Source organism: Podarcis liolepis (genome assembly GCF_965112155.1).
Source record: "Podarcis liolepis genome assembly, chromosome: 4".
NCBI classification, from domain to species: Eukaryota; Metazoa; Chordata; class Lepidosauria; order Squamata; family Lacertidae; genus Podarcis; species Podarcis liolepis.
Window position 1 is genome coordinate 11,586,987 of NC_139558.1, and position 20,869 is coordinate 11,607,855.

The 20,869-nt window shown below is 44.4% G+C and overlaps 1 protein-coding gene across 7 annotated transcripts in view; it reads left to right on the forward strand.

Moving 5' to 3' along the window:
- SCEL (sciellin) overlaps positions 1-20,869 on the forward strand; it is a 57,825-nt gene that overhangs the window by 22,760 nt on the left and 14,196 nt on the right. For 5 of the 7 annotated variants that reach the window (XM_083501252.1, XM_083501256.1, XM_083501254.1 and 2 more), the window contains 7 exons: positions 2,568-2,621; positions 5,668-5,706; positions 6,140-6,211; positions 13,508-13,576; positions 14,321-14,380; positions 15,555-15,614; positions 16,332-16,391. In XM_083501252.1, coding sequence (XP_083357378.1) covers positions 2,568-2,621; positions 5,668-5,706; positions 6,140-6,211; positions 13,508-13,576; positions 14,321-14,380; positions 15,555-15,614; positions 16,332-16,391 — 414 coding nt within the window. The remainder of the gene's footprint in view (positions 1-2,567; positions 2,622-5,667; positions 5,707-6,139; positions 6,212-13,507; positions 13,577-14,320; positions 14,381-15,554; positions 15,615-16,331; positions 16,392-20,869) is intronic. The other 2 variants (XM_083501253.1, XM_083501258.1) reach the window with 1 other exon arrangement.

Sequence of the window (20,869 nt, forward strand, 5' to 3'; positions counted from 1 at the left end):
AATAAGAAGGTGAGGTTTATTGCCAGGCAATAAGGACCCAGTTTGGAACCTCTTCCAAAAGGAACTGGGACCCCGATTGACAGAAATCCAGAGGTCTTTATACCTGACCTGAGCAAATCACAGCAAATCATAGATCATGAGACAACCATGAGGGATTCACAATATTGTCAGCGAGAATCAGCCAATCAGCAAGCTCTTGTCACGCTACCAGCTCCTGGTCAAGCACAGAGTTCAAGTTCTGCTTTCCGCTGCTTGCAGTGACGCTCTGTCTAACCTCTCCCCTAGTTATGACAGGACAGGGAGTTTGGAGATTTTGTGGTTTAGCTCTTCCTGTTCTGTGGATTAATTTAGCCTGTATCTGAGGGGATTTTGTACCAGAATCTCTGATTCACGCCTTCCCCTTGTCCAGGGTACACGGATGTTTGTAGGGGAAAGGTCGGCTCCTAACTTTGCTGTTCCAAGCAGTTTGCAGTTAGCTAAGGCACAGTTTCCCTTTGATTCAAAATGGATTATAAAATACTGTAAGCCAACCCAGACTGCATGTGCAGCTAAGTCAAACCATAGCTGGGTGCAAACAAGTCAGCTTGCAGATTCCTGGAATGAAGACAGTGCCTGCTATGCTTTTCCCCTGGCTGTGCTGCCTGGAGTTAAACTATGGTTTGTTTTAGCATTATGTCCAAACTTGGGCTCATGGTTTATCTCACTCTAAACAAACCACAAGCTGTAACTAAGGTTTGTTTTTACTACTCATGGTTTATTTGGGGATTCTAAACCACAAGTCTGGGTAATATGAAGCCAAACAATGGTTTGGCCAAATTAGCATGTTGGCAGCAAAAGCTATTATCTTTGCTGTGGGAACCCACACATTTGCTAAGCCATGATTTGGCTGACGGTTATGTGTGATTTCAAGAGAGCTCATGTTTTCCTTTCCCACTGAAATCAGTTAGACGTTGGAATTTTAAACCTCTGTGCATTTACTTGGGAGTAACCTTATTGAAAATTTGAGTAGAAATGTTTATGACTGTGGTGTAAAGTGGTTTGGGCTTTGGTTTGGCTGGTTTTGAATGCTATCCTGACGTTGACTCAATGTGTATTACACCCTTATGGATGGATATAAGGAGCTGCCTTACATGGAGTCAGTCCAATGGCTCATCTAGGCAAGCACTTTCTCCTTTGACAGTAAGTTGCTGTGCAGGATTTTAGCTTGCACACAGAGAAACTGAATCACACAACCTTGAAAGTAAAGTCTTCAATGTGAATTGTTGGTGTGTGGACTTGAGGTGTTGTGGTTTGTTCACCACATAGCCATGTCATGGTTTTTCAGCGTGGGTAAACATTTTCCTGCACATCAGCAGAATAATTCTTGTAAACCTTGGCAGTGCATGGTAAAATATCTCCCTCTATTGAAAAAACTGAGCTCTTCACCATCTGCCCAGGGACAGACCACATTCACTCAACCATTGCTTCTGTCCTCTTTCTCATGGAAGTTTAGTGCTCATTTCCAGAGAAATAAACCTGTTTGTATGATTTGCAAAAGTAGGGACGCGGGTGGCGCTGTGGGTAAAACCTCAGCGCCTAAGACTTGCCGATCGTATGGTCGGCGGTTCGAATCCCCGCGGCGGGGTGAGCTCCCGTCGTTCGGTCCCAGCTCCTGCCCACCTAGCAGTTCGAAAGCACCCCTAAGTGCAAGTAGATAAATAGGGACCACTTACTAGCGGGAAGGTAAACGGCGTTTCCGTGTGCTGCGCTGGTGCAGGCTCGCCAGAGCAGCTTCGTCACGCTGGCCACATGACCCGGAAGTGTCTTCGGACAGCGCTGGCCCCCGGCCTCTTAAGCGAGATGGGTGCGCAACCCCAGAGTCGGTCACGACTGGCCCGTATGGGCAGGGGTACCTTTACCTTTACCTTTATGATTTGCAAAAATCATGGGAGTTTTGCATTTTAATTTCATCGGGGCATACAGATCTTTCCTGCAATTTTAAATGTAGTATGACGCGGGTCGCGCTGTGGGTTAAACCACAGAGCCTAGGGCTTGCTGATCAGAAGGTCGGCGGTTCAAATCCCCACGGCGGGGTGAGCTCCCGTTGTTCGGTCCCTGCTCCTGCCAACCTAGCAGTTCGAAAGCACGTCAAAGTGCAAGTAGATAAATAGGTACCGCTCCGGCGGGAAGGTAAACAGTGTTTCCGTGTGCTGCTCTGGTTTTCCAGAAAGTGGCTTAGTCATTCTGGCCACATGACCCGGAAGCTGTACGCCAGCTCCTTTGGCCACTAAAGCAAGATGAGTGCCGCAACCCCAGAGTCGTCAGCTACTGGACCTAACGGTCAGGGGTCCCTTTACCTTTACCTTTAAAATAGGCCCTTTAAAGTGAATTCCAACGTTTCTCTCTTCCCATGACATAGAAAAAAGACCACACGTTTGGTAAGTTAAACAGGGTTACAAACTGCCCCAAAATAAGATTCATGTGCTTCAAAAAGCTACACAAGCAGCAGTGCTTTTTCTGGGGGTACATATTTTAAATACGCATGTTCAGCACACAAATTAATTCAGCATTTTTGTTCCACCACACAGGCATTCCTGGGCCTCACAAAATACAACTACAGCTGTAGCCACCAATAACAAACCGTAAGTATACAGTGCTTATTGGATTATTCTTTTTTTAAAGAACACAATGCGGGACTTCTTCTTATGTTACGTTTTCATGTGTCTCATTTTTTAAATGTGTGCATCTAGGTGGCACTGTGGGTTAAACCACAGAGCCTAGGACTTGCCGATCAGAAGGTCGGTGGTTTAAATCCCTGCGATGGGGTGAACTCCCGTTGCTCGGTCCCTGCTCCTGCCAACCTAGCAGTTCGAAAGCACGTCAAAGTGCAAGTAGATAAATAGGTACCGCTCTGGTGGGAAGGTAAATGGTGTTTCCATGTGCTGCTCTGGTTCGCCAGAAGTGGCTTAGTCATGCTGGCCACATGACCCGGAAGCTGTACGCCGGCTCCCTCGGCCTATAGAGCGAGATGAGCGCCGCAACCCCAGAGTCGGTCACGACTGGACCTAATGGTCAGGGGTCCCTTTGCCTTTACCTTTATCTAATAATGTAAGGTGTGAATGAGTCTCAGTCACAGCATGGGACTCTTAATCTCAGAGATGTGGATTCGAGCCCCATGTAGGGCAAAAGATTCCTGCCCTGCAGGGGGTTGGACTAGATGACCCTTGTGGTCCCTTCCGACTCTTCAATTTGAAAATTCCATGAGATGTTCGTTTGCAAACATGTAGATCATTCAAGCATATTTAGGGAGACTGAGTGGTTTTCATTCCCTCGTTGAGTGCACACTTGGTGGCAAACCTGGCTTTGCTGCCGTGTCATCTATGAAATAGATGGACTTTGAATGACTTTGAGCATTAATGATACGTGCAAATAGAGAAGGCTTGAATGAGAGTGAGTCAAGACCAAAGAAAGCTCATCACGTAAGGTCATTCAAAGGAGAGAGGCACAGATCCTCCTTACCTGTAAGCTAGGTGGATGCTGAGGCTCTTTGAGCCTAACACTGTCTACAGAATATAATAATACAATCTATTGCCTTTTAAAATTAGGGGTGCATTCTTTTTGTTTGTTATTATGTTAGATGTTTTTTGTGCTTTTATATTGTAAACTGCCCCGTGATCCTTGGGTGAATGGTGGTATAGAAATCTTCTTCTTAATAAACTGACTACTGTTTTCATCCCATCCCATCTCCCCTTGATGCTTTGTAAATGGATGTTATAAATAACCCATAAGACTCCAGCCATCCCTAACTCTGAAAAAGATTTCCCTGAACTTATTCTCCACCAGGCAAAATGGAGAAGAGTAGCGTCTACTTTCTGATACCCTCAAATATAATTTCTTTTACTACTATTTCCATTATCTTCCTTTCTTTCCCGGCTTTCACCGTAAGATTCCAACACTTAAAAAAATAATAATATTAAAATCATTTAAAAACAACCTACAGTGAAGAGAATGGGGTGGATACTAAAAATCTCTATCTCAGGTGTCAACTGCCTGTGTAAATAGGTGTGTTCTTTTGCTTCCCTCTGTGGGGAGGAAATCCCACAATTTAGGGGGCTAACCCAGAGAATGCCCTGGCTCCCCCACCCAAATTTCTGAGAGCGGTGGAAACTACCAAGAGGGCCATGGTATAGGCATGCCTTTTCCTCCCCACAGGAGTGTTCAAAGTGCTCAAAGCTTGGGTTTTATTCCTGAGATTTTCGTTCTGTGTTAAATTTGCTTACATTCTTCCACAGACGATCAGCAGGGGCAGCCAGCAGGGATGCAATTAAAAAAACACACTTATTTTCTGAGGGATGTCAGAGATATGACTCATAATTTCTGTGCATTGCAACCATATGGGTATGAGATACTACCCCACATAGGCGCCGACTCCATGGGGCCTGAGGGGGCCCGAGCCCCCTCAAAAATTCATTTGGGGGGGCTCTGCCCCCCCAATAATCTCGGGCGCCCCTCCAGCAGAGCGCCGCCGCCGCGGTTACTTTAAAAACAAAGCAAAGCAAAGCAGTACCACTCGTAGAAACATGGGCGGTTGATCTAATGCTGCTGAGGAGAGCGGGGGGTGGGGTGGGCCTGAAACTGCTCTCGCTCGCAAGAAGATCCGTTTCATTCCCCACTTGCTTTGTAGGGGGCTCAGGGTCACTCTCTTAGGGAGCAGTGCGCTGCCACTCGAGGACTCCATTTTTGGAGGAATCCTTCCCAGTCTTTGGTGCTCTGGAGTTTGACGACTGAGCCGTCCTTCCTCGAAAGCTTGGGGTTGGTCCGATCGGGCGTGAAGCGGAGCGAAGCACCCACCCCGCGCCCAAACTGGCTCCCTCCGCCGGTTACCCGGGAGGAAGAGGTCCTAGACCACTAGGGAGTTTGTTCGGAGCAGCCAGAGGCCAATGCCTTTCCCCTTCGCCCCTCGCGTCCAGGCCGCGGCTCTTATGGTGCAAGCCTCGACTCTTTCCCTCCATGCCATTCCACAGGATCTTGGGATCTTTTTATTGCAAGAGACCCCTGCCTCCTCCCCACCTGCTCCCTCGCCAGCCAGCCAGCCAGCCAGCCGCGCGCCCTAGCCGGAGAGCCCCGGCCGTCCCCGTCGCGCAATCGGCTGGATCTCCCTTCAGCAGGCCGTGCTCACAACACGGCCCAGGGACCCCCCAGCAGCGGATCTCCGGCCCAGCTGAAGAATCCGGCAACAAGCCCCCTCCTCCCCAATCGCTCCGCCGAAATACGCTCCAAAACCCCCCAGATAGGCCGCCGGCCACCAAGTCTCGTGGCACCCTGAGCGAGGGTCTCTCCCCAACACCGCCACCTCGAACTGCGTTCTCCCGAGCGAACCAGCGGCAGGACCCCGGTATGGGCCCCCCCCCCAATATTTTTTATAAGTCGGCGCCCCTGCTACCCCATAGTAGAAAAGGTAGGGCTTCCTTGGTATCAGTTTCTGGGTTGCATCTATTGATTGACTGCACCACAAGAAGAAATCAAGATTCCCATTGCTGTTCAGTTCAGTCCTGGAATCAATCCATGTTGTGATGATCCCTGCCTGAAAAGGGAATTTGGAAAGTATCCATTATATAATCATAGAAATCATAACGTATATATGATTTCTAACCAGAGCTTTGTCTGTCTGTCTGTTTGTTGCTTCAGAGTTTCAACTACTTCAAACAAAGGAGGAGGACCAAAGATGTATGTATTTTCATTTCTAGTATTTAGACTTTAAACTTGGAAATAGTGTACAGGCCAGCACCTGTTATTTATAGTTTATTTCATAGTTATCCAAAGAAAGAGAAAAGAAAAGAAAGACAGCCATTACTTTGCAAGTGTTTTGAGAAGACTGGTCATCTTTTGGCTTCACTGATCAAATTGCGCATCACAGCAAAAGTAGCAGCAATGTTTGAGTTTGGGACGGCAATTACTGCCATTACCATGTTGACATTTTTGTGTGTGTTCTTCTAAAAGCTTTGGCCTTCCAGATGTTGTTGGATTCCAACTCCTATCAGCCCCAACCAGCCAAGGTTGGTGGGAATTATAGCCCAACAATATCTGGAGGAGCACAGGTTCCTCACACCTTTCAGTGTGGGGTCCTGGGAAAAAATGAATTTTCCTTTTCATTCTGCAGGACTATCTATTCATCAGAACCAATTACATCTCCAAAGTCAAATGCTGCCGTGAGCGATCCAGCCAGAACTAGGTAACATAAAGTGGTGTGATTAATGATTGGTGTTTTATGTGATGACACAGTAACCAATGATGGGTGCTACTGGGTGCAAAGCAAAACACTTATAAGCCCCGCTGATTTCAGTGGAAGAGATGTAAGCAGGAAAGTAGCAGTAACAGCATTGAAATGTTTTATACATCCCCTGTGACCTGTGCCCCCAAAATCCAGGGCAAACTTCATGTAAGAAAATTGCATCAAAACCTTATTCTGCTTCTTCTAGGCCAGGAATGGGCAAACTTGGTCCTCCAGATGTTTTGGGACTACAATTCCCATCATCCCTGACCACTGGTCCTGTTAGCTAGGGGTGATGGGAGTTGTGGTCCCAAAACATCTGGAGGGCCGAGTTTGCCTATGCCTGTTCTAGGCAAAGTAGCTTTTGGAGGGGGGATTTGGCAAAAGAAAACAGTGGGAGGGAGAAAGTGCGTAACCCTTAGCCTGTCCAGTTATAACTCATGTTCTGGGGATACCTTGCAAACATGCAGCTGGAACACCATGTGGGAAGGGGTCGATTGGGGACATTTCCAGTGTGAAAGTGGCAGTGGGGAAAAGGGTGAAGTTCCCCCTTTCTTTCTTTTTTAAAGAATATTTATTGAGATTATACAAAAGATTACACATAAAGAAAAAACAAACAAAAACTAACAAACACAAACTAACAAGAAAGTTGACAAAAAGGCAACCTAGAAAGAAGGAAAAAAGGAAATAGGAACAAGAAGAAAAAAAAAACATTTTAAAAAAGGATAAATCCATTTTTCAGCATCTTTGATCTCATTTGCTTATTTCCTTGACCTCCTCACACCTCCCCTTTTGTATTCCCGTTTTCCAAGTCTTTTCAGCAAATCCTTACCCTCTTTCATTTGACTTTGCTGTATACTTAACCTATTATAACTATACATTTTCATCCATATAACTATCTATATTTACCTATTCTTATTAACCTTATTACCAAAACCACTTCTTTTCAGTCCAACATCATTTTAACATTCATTAATTTTACAGTATTTCTGCAAATAGTCTTTAAATTTCTTCCATTCTTCCTCCACCATTTCTTCTCCCTGGTCTCGGATTTTGCCAGTCATTTCTGCCAATTCCATATAGTCCATCAGCTTCATCTGCCATTCTTCCAGAGTGGGTAAATCTTGTGTCTTCCAGTACTTTGCAATAAGTATTCTTGCTGCTGTTGTGGCATACATAAAGAAAGTTCCCCTCCAGTACTTCACCCGTGAAGGTGGTTTGCTTCTGAAGGTGCTTTCTCTGCAAGGAACCTTTGGGATTTGATTATGCCCCTATCGGTGTAATTTGTAGTTCAATATTCGGCTTTGATGGTAAAGTTATATTATTCACTTTGGCCCTGGTCCTGCAAAGACAATCCACAGAAGTGCTTGTTTGTCACAGTAGAAAAGCCATCCACTTCATTAGACATATGCATCGATACACAGTTTTGCTGCTGAAATATACTCAGAGTCGCAAAGTGATTTCATGCTCTTTATTCAGCTCATAGTGGTGAGGAGGAATGAATGAGAGTCCCCTCAGAGTATCTGCTTTATATACATTATTTACACAATGGGCTGCACATGATTGGTTAATTCTGGAATTCTACTGTAAGCCAATCAGGTTGTGGATTCACTTATATCTGGAGCATGATTGGGTGGTTCCTGCCAACCAATCATACTGCTGCATTGTTCTTGGACCAATCAGACTGCTGCATTCTGAATCCTATTGTTCTAGGACCAATCAGACTGCTGCAGTTTGGATCCTATTCAACTCAGTACATAACAGCTGCAATATACATTCATGTGTTTTCTTACAAAGCAGCCCAGAGTAGCTACAGCCCAGCCCAGATGGACAAGAACAGATTCCCAGCAGATCTGAGCTCTGCCTTCTTTTTAGAAATTAGCCATGAAATGTAAGGAAGTTGGGGAAAGGGGAGGGATGCCAAGAGAAAGAACTGTAGATACGTATGAAGACTGACATTAAGACTGACATTTGGAAAGAGAAAAAGTCAAAGTTGAGAGAGATGATGTTTAGAGAAAGAATACCATACAAACATATGAAGCAGCTGAAATACAGTAGGCAAATACAGATCCCGTATATCATCATAATGCAACTTAGTTTACTTATACCATCCTTCCACAATCCACTGCTCTCCAGATGTTGTGGGACTCCAACTCCCATGTGCCCAGCCAGCATGGCCAATGGTTAAGGATGATGGGAGTTGTAGTCCAACAATATTGTACAAGATACCAGGTTGGCAGAAGCTGATTTATACTGCAGAAGCGTCCGACCAAAAACAACTGTGTCTGAGGAAAACATTCAACTGACAGCTTATCCCAGCATCAGACTTAAAGTCTGTTTACAGTGGTAATCTCTGGGTTCCAACCTAGCAACTCTAGTCTTAATTTACTTGGGTCACATTTTAGAGATTATTTCTGGCATCGTTGTGTGCATTCCTAGTCTAAAGTGCATAGCCAGACATCTTTAATAAATCCCACCCCACGTACTGGAATACAATGGGATCTCCCCTCTTGAAAGAGTTTGAGTCATGAAATATTTCCAGGAAGGAGACAATATGTTGATTAAAGATTTCTGCTGTCAGATCTGGAGATCTTAGAGAATAAAACATCGGCAAATTAACTAGGAAAAGCTGCTGTCGCTACCCACTTACAAAGGCTTGTTCAAGCCTTTTCCTAATCCCCTTCCTCACTCATTTCATATTCACTCTCCTCCGTGGTTTTTATTAGCATATCAAGCGTTCTGCTCCGGTTTCACCATTGGTAGAGAGCTGCGGTAACAGTATTTGACTGAGCTACAAGTTGCTATAGTAACCATGCTATATGGCTATTTTGTGTCAGTATCTAAACCATAAGCAGCTTGAGAAGCTTAATTAGGAGACATGATTCTGGTGCAACATCCTTGAATTTGGCCCCCAGGCAGCGGGGGAGGGGAGCAAATCTGACACCTGGCAAGATGGGGCTCAAAAATCCAGCTGATGACACCAGAAAGATGCATCCATATTAATTGTTGTCAAGAGAAACAACTTCTTTTTGTTTTGCTTTAAACCCACTAAGTTCATTTACTTATTTTAAAGGGTTTTTATTAAAACCCAACTTAGTGTAGTAATGTTAGGAGAGAAAGTATTATCCATTTGCACAGGGGAAATGCAAAAACCGAAGTTTTGTCCTTGCTATGAAATTAGTGCTAACTCTACCTTGCTTTCGCTCACACCAGCACCAATGAACGATTTGCACAACCTGATTGTTAAATAGGTCAGTTGTCCCTCTGATAACCTGCAGTATTTTATGGAAATACTTTGGTTTCCATACAGTCTGAACCTGCTATCAAAGATAGATTCCATCCCAGCCTACCTATCCTATTCATCCGACAAGATGAACGCTAGGAAAAATTATCAGGGTGGGCAGAGCGGAGTAGGATTCAGTGATGCAAGCTCTTAGGGAAATGGCGCTGTGTGTAATTTGGAGCAGTGGAGGGAAACACGCGGTCCTATTTCAAGCCAGTTAGTGTATTCAGCACTGAGCAAGATGAGCAAATGTTCTGACTCAGTATATGGCAGCTTCCTTTGTTCCTATGACTCCCTCCCTGCCTTTTGATCCTGCAAATAACTGGTTCTTGGCCTGTGGGTTGCATTCTAACGCAAGGGGAAATAGTTCTTTGAATTAACTTGAAACCAGCACGCCACCTGGTTCACCTTTGCAGCCAAATGTTCCATCTTTAAGGACTTCTCTGTATGAATAATCTAATTGTTTTGCGTTTTATGGAATTGCTGCGGAGTACTCAGATGTGTGCTTTTTATAGTTGTGAAGTCAATAGAGAGCCTGGTAGGCTCTGTTTATTCTGAAAGCATAACTGAGCAAGTTGGCGTTCCTTTCCCAGTAATTGTTTGCTCATGCTACTTCTCAAAACATCCTGAAAGACAGCTTCTTCCCATCCGTTTAATTCTGAAAATTACTGTACTCAGCAGCTCGGGGTATTTTTGGCAGGCTGTAAATGTGCTCTCATGGTTTGCTACAGTGCTCTTTAGTTTCTTAATTCTTGGCAACTCTTTGTGGTCCAGCCTTCAGTGAGGTGAATTTAAATCAGCCTGGCACTGTCTGGTCAATGTCTTGGCAGAGATAAAAACAGCGTCCTGAATCGGAACAAATGCTATTCCTGTATCAGCCTCATTTGCTGGCTAGCTTACAAATTGCCCTGTGAGTGAGGGCCGTCCTGGACACAAATAGCCCTGGCCTATGAAATCCAGACATTACCGATGCACTCTTGACACCGTGTTCGAAGGCAATCCTCTTTTGCTGAGGCCACAGATTTCTATTATGACAGATTACACTTTTCATCGCCAACTCCCGCACAGGAATAGATAGTTATTGCTGGTTCTTTTATAGCTTAAGCTAATTCCTCCATACAAATTGTCTGGCATTTAGTACGGGCTAACTGCAGCATCAGGGAAGTTGTGTGGGCATGTTGGAGTAAATTGGAGAGCCTTGTGTGTGCAGACATAAGCTCAGCAGGTGCAAAGGTGTGTGGCCTTGCACAGAAGGGTCAGGTTGACTATTTATTGTGGCCGGTGACACTAGACGTTTGGAATTGGGTTGTTGTTATCTATAAAAGGAGCATGCAGGAAGAGGAAAGGATCTGCCCATGTTCTTCATTTCAGGTTCTTCATTTTTTCAAAGCCCTGGCAGTAGTGTTGGGAGGCAAATGTGCGGCAGGTTATCACCCTGTCCCCATTGGTGCTTCCTCCATGGTAAATATGTTTTATACTTACCTGCTGGGAGTAAATCCAATTGAACAATGAGAATTCCTTCTGAGGAGATATGTATAGGATGCTCCACTAGGTCTCCTCAATCTATGGGCTGCTATCAAAGCCAGCAGTATTTGAGTACACTGGTGGTTTTGAAAGTAAACATGCCTCTCCCCTAAACCACATTTTGTAACCATGGTTCATGTACTTCCTGCTCCAATGATACTGGTGTCAAAGTCTCAAATGTTCATCTGTCATACCTGTAGATGATGGGGTTTTGTTCCTGAAATTCCAGTGTAATATCATATTTTTGACATGCAGCTGCAACTGTTCATATCCTAAGCACTTACTATTAGTTCTCTTAGCCATTGGACTCCTGTGAGATGTTCCTGTGTCTGAAATCCTATTTAAATATTCTTGGCATCTTGCGTTGCAGTTTCTGGATGGGGATCTGACTTGTAGCCAACTCAATCAGCATTAAGTTTTATCCACGAGGAAAAGAGGGGCAGTGATTTATTAGACAAATCAGAAAAGCCTGGAAAGTGGTAGTGTTTCATCTTGAGTTGGCTGGGTTAGATGTTGAGATGGCTGGAGTGCACATTCACATATATCACTTAGTGATTCATCCTGCAGAAATGGTAAACGGCTTCCATGGAAAATCTGGTCTTGGTTGATCTTGCTTGCGGTTTGAGATCTTCACTAGATGTTTCAGTCACTGAGCCGATTGACACATAGTTCTAATGCAAAGGGGTCATACATGTTACAAGATGAGAAAGCAAGTCTTAAGCTCTATACTGTCTCTCACCCTTCTAAACTTTTATGGGAACTCAGCCTTTCTGTGCAAATGCTATATACAGTGTGGAGTCTACAGGGGTCAGCAAACGTTTTCAGCAGGAGGCCAGTCCACTGTCCCTCAGACCTTGTGGGGGGCCGGACTATATTTTGAAGAAAAAAATGAACGAATTCCTATGCCCCACAAATACTCCAGAGATGCATTTGAAATAAAAGGACACATTCTACTCATGTAAATACACGCTGATTCCCGGACCATCCGCGGGCCGGATTAAGAAGGCGATTGGGCCACATCCAGCCCCCAGGCCTTAGTTTGCCTACCCATGGTCTACACAAACCCTGTTCATGCAACCCACCCAATACTTTTTAATGGTGGGCAGATCACAACACATATTGCACAAATTTATGTACACAGGCCCTTGTTTACATTTAGGGTTCTGTAGAAGCCTGGAGGTTTTTTGTGTGTTATTTCCTCACTGTATGAAACTGAACATCTCTACATTTTTGTCTCCCCTGCTTCTGCCTGTTCCTAATGGGTGGGGTTCAGTGTAGCGCTAAGCAGATTCTTCTTGCTTGATGGAATGATCTGCTCTCTTCTCCCCCTGTGTGCTGTTCCGGGGGGGGGGCGCGTCTTCTGACACCCCCAGAGCCAGTTTCATGGAGGAGGGAGGGAAGCTTTATTGTGCTTGTTTCTTCTGGCTGGCATGGGACTACTTAGTTGAATGCATCTCATTATATTAAATGTCTCAAAGTGCTTTTCCATGAAGTAGCTTGAGAGTGCAATGTGCATTGCTTATGCAGTCTTTGTCAAAAGAGTTTGGGGGAAATGTTTTCCTTTTATATCTAACATCTCCCTGAACCCACCAAACAAAGCTGGCAATATCTCATTTAGATGTTTGCTACTGACCTGGTGTGATCAGAACTCAGTATAGCCTTATCTTGGAGAGAGCAGCCTGATCTGTCCCTTACAACGCCTTTTCTAAAAATATTCTCTTGAGACACAACATCCAATGATGTAACCTCCTCTTTCAAAGTATTAGCTTTTGGGTTAACTCTTATAAGCAGTTATATAAATAAAACTGCAAGACAGGCATGGGAGAATGGCAGGGATCACTTGTAGTTTTTGCATTCCTTTCTGGTCCCTGTTAGGGGTTCTTTGGCTGTTCTTGTTTTTATTTTGATTATGTATTTTGTTATTTTATATTCTGATTTTATCCTGTGAACCACTGTGAGCCCTGAAGGGTGGTATACAAATTTAATAATAATAAATAATAATGTGTGCATGTGTGTGTTTAACTTGTGATAAATGCTTCTTAGCATTTCCGTAGAAGCTATGGTGGATTATTATAATGGGTACCTGCAGAAGAAGATGCTATTCAGTTCTCTCTCATAATCACTTCGTTTTGACCTGGTTAAGTCACAACAATAATTTTTTTTTAGCTATTCCTTTGATATCCAACCTTCATTGCACAGTCCAAACTTACTGCACTGCGAGAACCACTAGACAACTATCAACTCTCAGAGTGAGACATTTGTGCTGCACATATCCAAGCAGATGCTAGATTTTGTATTGTCAGAGTTTGAACTGTGTCAAGATGAATCTTTCTAACTTCTCTGGAATATCATTTTGGTTTCTCTCCTTAATCTAGGCAAGCTGAATAATTGAACATGCACAACCCAACTTCCAAATTTATTTAGATGAACCTATTTTCTCTGTTTTTTAGGCAGACAGGCCCAGCAAAACCCAGTGAATCAGATGCTAACAAAACCATGACAAAAGAGAGAGCTGGGAGGTAGGCCCTATTGTGTTTGATGTGTCATTTTCAGAATGAGAGCTAACTGTGTGAACTACATCCTAAGCACCTCATGTAGGCTTGTTCTGAGGATAAAGTGGGATAACCATGTTTGCTGTTCTGAGCTTCCTTGAAGGAGGATAGGATGCATTTTATTTACAACTGTCAGTGGCAACTGGGTCAGAACAGGCCCGTACAACGTCTGACCCGTCAAGCTAAATGCAGCTCACTGGCCATGTATAACAGCTCACTAGGGACCACCTGAGAAGTCTTTGTTTATTTGTTTGGCAGTCTGTGACTTCAAAAGCCAGCAAGGAGGATATGTGATGTTAAAGAGTGATGTTTGAAGTTGTGTTCAGCCTAGTTGTTCCACGTTGTGCAGACTGTGGAACCTGAACATGAAGTAGGGAGACGTGAGTTCAAGGAACCAGGGTTCAAATTCCCAGTTGGCTAGGCAGCTCATTGATTGGACTCAGTGAATATCTCACCATAACTAACCTTACAAGACTGTTGTCAAGAAAGGAGCCTGTATATGCTGTCCTGAGCTCTGTGGAGGGAAGCTGGGCTACAGATATAGTAAATATGCTAACATGGCATGATGCACAGTGCTTATTTATACAGGAGAGCATGAAGCAGAAGGCTTAGCCTCATTTCACGTGGTTTATTTGCTTTGAATGTCAAATTCTAGCTGACTATTGAAATATCTCTGTACTTTCTTCCACTGATTTTGCTTAATCTCTGAAGAGGCCAAGAACTGGATGATCTCATTGATGTCAAAACCAAAGGCAATAAGAGTAACCAGGGGTAAGTCTTGAAAGACTCTATGGCTTCAATAAAGCGATGGAGTGGGCATGGATTGTGACCATAGCAGGGAAGGCATGGCAATGAGTCAAGAAAGATAATAATGCATGGAATCACAAGGCCCAGCTCATGTGCTTAGTCTGTGACACTGAAACAATGAAAGACACTAAGTTTGCTTGTTTTCCAGTATAGCTTCTAAGTTCTCTCCTCCAGCAATAAGACCTGGTCCTGCAAAGTGTCCAGAAAGGCTTCCAGATGGCTCCTCTAGTAGTTTATTAGCAAACCACGAGACTCTAGGCAAGGCAGTGTGAATCCTGCAAGACTTGTGGGCTCAGGACAAAGAGAAAGACCCAAGCAGCTGGCCAGCTAAGTGCAAACATGAAAAACCCTGTAGGTACTAATGTGTCACTAGGGTCACCTGGGTTGCTGACTGACGCAAAGCTGAAGGTCAGGGTTCGGAATGGCAGAAGGCATCTCTTTCATGCAAACCTGAGAAAAATTGGTTTAATCAGGCTACATGAATTTTGGTACACATGGTCAGGAAGGACCTGGCAGCCCATCTGCTGACAGAAGAGCTACCTCCTGGGGTACCTGAGTGGAAAGGATGTCCGAGAGAGCTAATCACCTTGACCATCTGTGAGCACCTACAGTGCTCACCTGGGAGTGGGGTATAGTTGTTAAGCTAGCTGCTGGGAATGAGTTGACATGCAGTCTCCAACCCTCAAAGAACCCGTAGGTGGCACCTGAGAATTGGACTCCAGCCATCCCTTGACCTAAGATCTCTGCCCACTACACAGTAGATCCATCACCCCATCTTGGATCTCCCTTAGTGAAATGCCATTGCCCTAGTCTTAAAGTTGGATGTCATCAGACCTGTAGAAGTTGAGGACCTTGTTGTCTCAAATTCTGTGGAGGAAGAGCGAGATACAAATGTGATAAATAGTCTATTAAGGAACAAGACATAGTATTTATTTATGCAGGACATTATGAAGCAAAAGGTTCCAGTTGAGAGACTTTTTTGTTGTTGTTGCCTAAAATCAAATATATCTTAATTATAAATTGCCATGGATATACTCCAGCTGTAAGATATTTTGTGTGGTTTATTTAGTTTCAATATCAAAATCATCGTTAAGAAATGAAATATCTCTGTACTTGTTCCCACTGATTTTGTTTAAAGAAGTCAAGAGCTGGACAATCTTATCCAAGTCAAAACTAAAAGCGATAAAGGTGATAAAGGGTAAGTCTTGGAAGTTTCTTTACCACTTAATTTATTTCCGAAGTTTAAGCTGTGGAGAGGGCACGGGATAAATGCCAAGAAGGATTTCATAAAGCAGTTTAATCAATTAGAAGGAAAACACTGGATTCCAAGCAAAGGAGGAATGATCTAATGCTATGAAATTCTCTTCCAACAATACTCCCCCCTACCCTGCCAATCTGCTCCCAGAATCTGTAACATGCTGAGGTTTGTAACTGCCCAGTCCCATCCAGACGTTGAACCTGAAGTCTCCTCAGAGGAGGTCCAAGAGAAGCAGGACCCTCTGGCATATATTCCAGACCCTGGAAAGCCATTGGACAATACTACATTCATATAAATCTCCCTGCCCCTACAAACTCTTGTTTCAAGTCTGTGGTTCAAAGCAAGTCCATGGTTTGTGGGGCAGTCTAATTCTAAGGGAGGCTTGCGCTGCAAGAAGCAAAGTTGAAGATTCTGCAAGGCCAAGTGGGACAGAGCATTTTTTGAGAAATCACTACCGGTCCCCTTCTGTTGCGCTTTCTTACTCAGGCAAAGTTGTGCTGGTGTCAGGTGGCTGTGGTTGAATCCATGGCATTTAGGTCCTAAAGTTTTGGATGTGATGCAAGGGACCTGTGGTGGTTTCTCCCCTTCCTCCTTGGTGCCTACGCTACCTAAAAGGTCCGGTACATTGACCATAACCTTCCTTTGTGTTTCTTTAAGACACCAAGATCTTGATGATTTCATCAAAGTGAACCGTACATCTAATGGACATGCCAAGGGGTGAGTCTTGTCATCGAGATGCACATCTACATGCATTGAAGGCTTAATCTGGTTTTGGTTTTTGGTTTTAACAGTGTGACTTCTAATGTTTCCTTACCCCACCCAACTTTGCAAATGTTGGTTTTGTAAGAGACTTAAGGCAATTGATAGCTCCTTAATTGAACTAGAATTTCCATGATATCTTAGTTGGGAATTGAAACAGTTAAGTGATTGTTTAAATTTGTCGGATAGACATGCCTGTAGTTAACTCCCCCACCTCCCAGCTCAAGTGCTGTGTAACTGCACAAATTCAAAGGAAGGCAACATAATTTAAATGTAGCACAGAGTTTTCTCCTTATATCAGCAAGATCTCCTTTTCGCAGGTGTAAGGAGTTGACAACAAAAGAGAAAAGGCATCCAAAGATTAGTTTCCCAAGGTAGGATTAGATGGAATGCCTCTTTTTTAAAAAATCCACACGTGAAAATAGCCTGTATGGTCATAAAACCACAGAATAGTAGGAAAACATAAAAAGCCAGTGAATCTAACTCCCTATCAAAAACGTGGGTGGTATCTTCCCACAAAACTATTTGGGCTGGTCTATGTTGCCAGTTTTGACCCTGTAGATAGAGAATTTCTCATATGAACCACAGATACCACCATTGTTTCTCAGGGACAATTCTCACGACCCGGAGAATTAAAGAAATTGAAACAAGAATGGTAGTTGTACTCATGGAAATCCCTGTTTATGCTAGACATTTCCCACATAGATGCATCATTGTGCATCATTTAATCCAGTGTGCATCATTTAATCTAGTGTGCATCATTTAATCCAGTGTGCATCATTTAATCCAGATTTAGTCATGCACAGAGTAGATTGAAATCAATGGGACTTGTAGTCATGACTAACTTAAAAGGTGTACCATGGTGTTTCCTCCGTCTACACTGTTCCCAAAGGTCATTCCTCCTCTGGTCACTGCTGTGGATACACAACCTGACTGATTGTCTCCAAGTGGGAGTAAGCCCCACTGAATTCAGCAGAGCTTACTGAATAAACATGGTGAGGGTTGCACCCTTAAGTATGGAACCAACCTACTGTGTGAACCAGTTCTTTATGAGATGGATGGGCAGAAATGGGCACTTCAGGCCTGAGTCAGCGCCAGGCTGTCTCAGCTACCCGCTTACCCCCACCAATGGTAGACTTTGGGCTCTCAAATTTCAGCGGCGCCTTGTGCACCACTAAAAATTTGTGCCCTCCACCTCTCGTGCTCCATTCTGCAACATTGCTGCAGCGCTTCCTGAATAAACATGACCAAACTGGTTGCGCTACCCTAAGATTACCAGACTTTTTTCAAAGAATCTGGGGGCACTTCTTTTTTTTTGAAAAGAGAAAAAAAAAAGCTATTAAAATTATTTATTTATTTTTTAAAAAAGAAGTAATATCTTCTCTTCTGTGGTCTCCTCTGTTGCGTGGCCTTCCTCTGGGCCTTGGCCTGCTCTCTTGGAGGGTTAGCCACCGTGGAGTAGGCATGGGTTAGGCCTGGGCTCGGCCATGTGCCGTTGCCTTCCTGGTGCTCGCCTACCTCTCTTCCTCAGCGGCGGCAGCGGCGTAGCAAGCACGGGCCCCCCTCTTTTGTCTCCTTCCTCTTTCTCTTCCTTCTCTTCCTCCTCTCCTCCTTCTCCCTGCGTCGGCTCCAGGGTTTTTACTGGCCCCAGAGTGCCGCTGGGCAGTCAGCCAGGCGCTCTCACTCCCAGCTCCATTTGGGTCACGGGTGTGTTTGTGTGTGTCAGTGGTTCCCCCTGTTGACGTGCCAGGCGTCCCCGGTTCCCCCTCAGCAGTGGTAGCAGCAGCAGTAGTCTCAGCGGCCCAGAGCCAGCCTGGTAGCGCAGTTGGTTCTGGCTGGCTTCAGGAGCTGCTCACTGCTGTGGTGCTCGCCATTTTGCCTCACCAGAAGTCCCCATATGATGTGTCTTGTGCCGTTGAGCCAATCACACAACATTCATTCCCTACTCATAAATCTACAACACTTAAAATATAAATTAAATGAAAATTTATTAAAATAAAATATAAATTAAGTGACATTAAATGAAATCCAGGGAAATCCAGAGAAGCGGACACAGAGCAATGGATCCAAACTACAAGAAAGAAGATTCCACCTAAACATTAGGAAGAACTTCCTGACAGTAAGAGCTGTTCGACAGTGGAATTTGCTGCCAAGGAGTGTGGTGGAGTCTCCTACTTTGGAGGTCTTTAAGCAGAGGCTTGACAACCATATGTCAGGAGTGCTCTGATGGTGTTTCCTGCTTGGCAGGGGGTTGGACTCGATGGCCCTTGTGGTCTCTTCCAATTCTATGATTCTATGACATTCCGGGGACGGATTTTGTCCAGGGACAGATTTGTAAATCCGGGGACTGTCCCCGGGAAATGGGGTAACCATACGCTACCCTAAAACTGCCTCTGTCCCCACCTTCTGGCATGATTGCAAAGGCAGCAATGACCCTGCCCTGCTGGGCTGGGGGAAAGTTAGAATTGCATTCTTAAAAGACTGGACCAGAGAAGGTGGCATTTAATGGAAAGCTTTTGGAGGTATTAGAAGCAGGGAAAATAACACACGTTACCAAGGAATGGTCAAAACAATGTTTAGGCGAGGCCTTAGCAGGATTTTCCAGTTGTAAGACTATATCTGCACGTGTTCCGAATGGCTGTAAACATGTTTGGTACAAAAGGGCTGGGCTCTTACCTGTAGCAACAGAGCCAGCTGTTGTGCTTGGGCTGCCCAGAACGTTTGGTGGGTGTGATGGGCTTGGCACTTACTGCAGAAATCCCCAAAGACCGGTGAGAATTCCACCCCTTTCCTCATTTTGTTAGCTATCAGTTTGGCACTATTTGTACCATGATTTTAGATGTATGTACTGTATTCATTTATGTTCCATTTTGAGAGCATGGAGATATTATTTATTTAATAAGCAGTTCCTGGGGTGGGAGTTTCCATGGGAGATCCATTTGGACCTCTCTCTTACTGTTTCCCACCAACTGATTAAAATGTTCCTGTTCTATCAACCATTTGACTTACTGATGGCAGGCAGGTTATGTGTCTGACCCTCATTTTAGGATGTTTCCCGAATTTGTTTAGAATGTTTGCAAATTTTCTGTTTCTGTTTTCATGCTATTGTCTTTCATTTTTTCCATAAGCCAGCTTTTGATGCAAATTCATTTGAAGGGAAGCATATCTATATCTATATCGAGATCGAGATAGATATATAGATAGATAGATATAGATAGATATATAGATATATAGATGTATAGATATAGATATAGATATAGATGATATAGATATAGACATAGACATACTGTGTGTGTGTGTGTGTGTGTGTATATATATATATATATATATATTTGCTTTCGTAGATTTTCACGGGTACAGGAATGCAGGTTTTGGTGTCTTCGGGTGTCTTCCCGTGTAAGAGTTGGGGTGTCTAGGCGACGTTTCGACGAGGTCTCACTCGTCATCTTCAGGCTGGTGCTTTCGGCTTCTTGTTACTGGAACAGAGCAGGATCTCAGTGTTTGAGTTCCTATAAATACTGTTGAGGGGGTGTGGTGTATAGCCTCCAACGTTCTGGGCAGAGAGGAAGTTCCCAGGTTAGTGTGCCTTTTCTTCTTTTGTTCCTTAATTACTTGAGGGATATCTTGAGTGATTTCTAGAGTGATATTCTGAGTACCACTTAGGTGGGTCATTAAGTGTGGATTAGTTGCTAAAGCTTTCGTGTCTTGACCTCTTGAACTTGTGAAGAGTTTTTCTGAGAAGATGGCTGTACTGCACTTAGTTGTGCTCTGGCTTGGCTTCGTGTATAGGGGCGAGCTGTGGTTTTGTGCCCTGTGCCAGCCAGATCTGTGTAGGGATTGCAGGGGGGTGCAGCATCCGGAGGTGCCACTATGGTTTGGCTACTGGATGGTGTCTGTAATTTATCTGTGGAGAGGGTCTGGGTTTGGGTCTGGTGTGGTTGATTGGTGATGGCGTTCTGTGTGCCTCTGGTTCTGGTGTCGGTTTTTGTGGGGAGGGCTAATTTCCAGATGTCTGGCAGGCGGGACGTGTCGTCACGCTTGTTCATGTTGTGAGGGTGTTTCTCTATCTCGATGGCTTCCATGATTATTCTCTTGTGGTGATGTTCCATGTTAAAGAGCAATTTGGAATCTGCAAAATTAATTTCGTGTCCTGTTTCTTTCATGTGTTGGAAAAGAGAGAAAAAAAAGAAGAAAAAACTTCCTCTCTTTTCCAACACATGAAAGAATCAACCACACCATCACCAATCAACCACACCAGACCCAAACCCAGACCCTCTCCACAGATAAATTACAGACACCATCTCGCAGGGAGTCGACCTGGCTTGTGTGACGGAGATCAGGGTGCGCGAAGGGGCAACAGTTACCTTACGAGAGATGGCGCCCCCGGGTTTCTCCGTCCTCCACCAGTCACGGACTGTGGGCCGGGGGGGAGGGGT